This window comes from Pteropus vampyrus, unplaced genomic scaffold (genome assembly GCF_000151845.1).
Source record: "Pteropus vampyrus isolate Shadow unplaced genomic scaffold, Pvam_2.0 Scaffold494, whole genome shotgun sequence".
NCBI lineage: Eukaryota > Metazoa > Chordata > Mammalia > Chiroptera > Pteropodidae > Pteropus > Pteropus vampyrus.
Genome location: NW_011889275.1, coordinates 293,834 through 295,905, shown reverse-complemented (window position 1 = coordinate 295,905; position 2,072 = coordinate 293,834). Strand labels below are relative to the sequence as shown.

Here is a 2,072-nt window from a genome sequence, read left to right as displayed (position 1 = left end):
GAAGGGTCTGTGACACTGTCAGCTACAGCTGGTGAGCCGGGCCAGGCGGGCACACCTCGGGGACTGAGGAGCGTTTCAGATTCAGCTGCAGGGGTGTCAGTGTCGGGGGGAGAAGGGGGGTCTGGGGCAATTCGCCCGGTGCAGTCCGTGTGGCGAGCATGGCAGTTCGGGGTGTTGTGGTCTGGGGCAGCTGGCACCTCACCGTAAGAGCGAGACAGTGCCGGGCACACGCGGCCTTGTGCAAGGCTGTCATGCCGTCTCGGGCCCGGAAGTCGATGTGGGCTCCACCCAAGCACAGCGTTCGAATCACCTCTACGGAGCCTTCCGTCTGGGCGGCCAGCGTCAGGGGGGTCTCTGAGCGGGGGGACAGGCCAGTCACATGCAGGCCCCAGGCCTCGTCCTGGGTGTTCCCCCCCAGAGCCCCCAGTCCCCTCCCTACCTCCTGAATCCGAGTCATGATAATTGGGGTCCAGCCCCTTGTCCAGCAGCCTGGCCACCTTGTCAGACGTCCCAAGCTGCACGTACTCCAGGAATTTCTTCAGCCCGGTCTGAGCCGTGGACAAGAGAGAGAAGACAGGCGTGTCAGGGAGCAGGGGAGAAAAGCTGGGGTCTCGAGCCATGCCGTCCAGTGGAAATACACAGCAAGCCACATGTGGCGTTGCAAAGTCCCTAGCAGCCACTAGTTTTAAAAGGGAAGAGGAAATGTCGATTGTGTTGAAATTCGCTTTAATGACATCTCCCTTTTTAATGTACTACACCCACCATTCCGACGGGTGATCCATGTGAAATTTATTAAGAAGACATTTTATTTTGGGGGTGAGGGTGGGGGTGACACCGAGCCTTTGAAGACCAGTGGGCATGTCACACTCACAGCAAGGCTCGGCTCGGGAACCGGCCACACTAGAAGTGCCCAGAAGCTGTATGTGGCCGGTGGCTGCCACAGGGGACGGCGTGCGTCTGGAGGCTGGAACGTTTGGGGGACAAGGACAAATGCATAGTGAGGAAGGGTGAGGATTTTCCCCAAGTGTCAGGAACCCTTCACTTCGCTGCTGAGCAGAGCAGCCCCCTGGCTTCCTCCTGGCTCTCGGGGGACCAGGGGGGACACGGGGGACGTGGACGGCAAGGTGACTAGAAAATAGGTGTGGCTGGGGGTGGGGACACTCTCAGACCTGGCAGAGATGTAGGCTGTGGGGCTGGGGGAGCTGCAGGATGTCTACGAAACAGCCCCCAGACAGAGTCAGGGTCCAGGCGAAAGAGGGGCGAGGGGCTCCGCGTGGATGTGGGGGACCCAGGAGTTGAGACGGGTGAGTCCGAAGACAAGGAAAATGGCCGGAGGTGGTGTGGATAATGCGCAGAGGAACGAGGGGCGAAGAGGGACGTTTAGATGGGGTCATGCTGGGGAAGACGGGGGGGTTCGGGGGGCTGCCCCCAGTGTCCCCCAATGGGGACCCTGGCAGAGAAGCAGAAGGGCTGGGCAATGTGCAGGGCTGTTGGGGGGAGGTGGGGAGGAAGTGGTCGGGGCGGGGTTCCAGGTCCGGGGGGCCCCGAGGGGCTCGGGGGGCTGCCAGAAGCCTTGTCTCACCTTGGTGTGCAATTTGGCCAGCTGCTTCTCATCCAGGTTGGTCTGTTTGTAAACTCGGGTCTTGTACCGGAACTGAGGCCGGGGTGGGGTGCGGGGAGAGACGGAGACTGGGCGTCAGGGCCCGGGGAGGAGGCCGGACCCCATTCTAGGCTCACGGTCCGGGTGGAAAGGGCCCAGCCTCAGCTGAGTGGGCAAAGGGGTGCGGCACCGTCGTTGTGGGGCCTGCAGGCTACAACCCCTAAGGTGAAGGAGTGGGGGGCTCTGCCCCCCGCTGCAGAACGTCCACTGCCACTGGGAACCGACCCTTCCCGAACTAGACGGACGGGGAAGCTTGGGGCAGGAAAGCGGCTCGCTCAAGGCCACTCCTGCTCGGGGACCGGCAGTAATTTGAACTCAGGAGGCCCCGCTGACTCTTTCTGACCCTCAGGCGACCCAGAGATCTGGGCACCAGGGGTTTTCCCTCGGGGAGGGGACAGAGGCGTGGCGGGAC

General features: G+C 62.3%; 1 protein-coding gene across 1 annotated transcript in view; it reads right to left on the bottom strand.

Moving 5' to 3' along the window:
• The window catches only part of SHANK1 (SH3 and multiple ankyrin repeat domains 1), a 42,560-nt gene that overhangs the window by 35,782 nt on the left and 4,706 nt on the right, over positions 1-2,072 (bottom strand). Inside the window, exons 2-4 of the mRNA XM_011382936.1 lie at positions 1,583-1,689; positions 440-548; positions 203-354 (exon numbers count right to left, since the gene is read on the bottom strand). Of these exons, the coding sequence (XP_011381238.1) occupies positions 203-354; positions 440-548; positions 1,583-1,689 (368 nt within the window). The remainder of the gene's footprint in view (positions 1-202; positions 355-439; positions 549-1,582; positions 1,690-2,072) is intronic.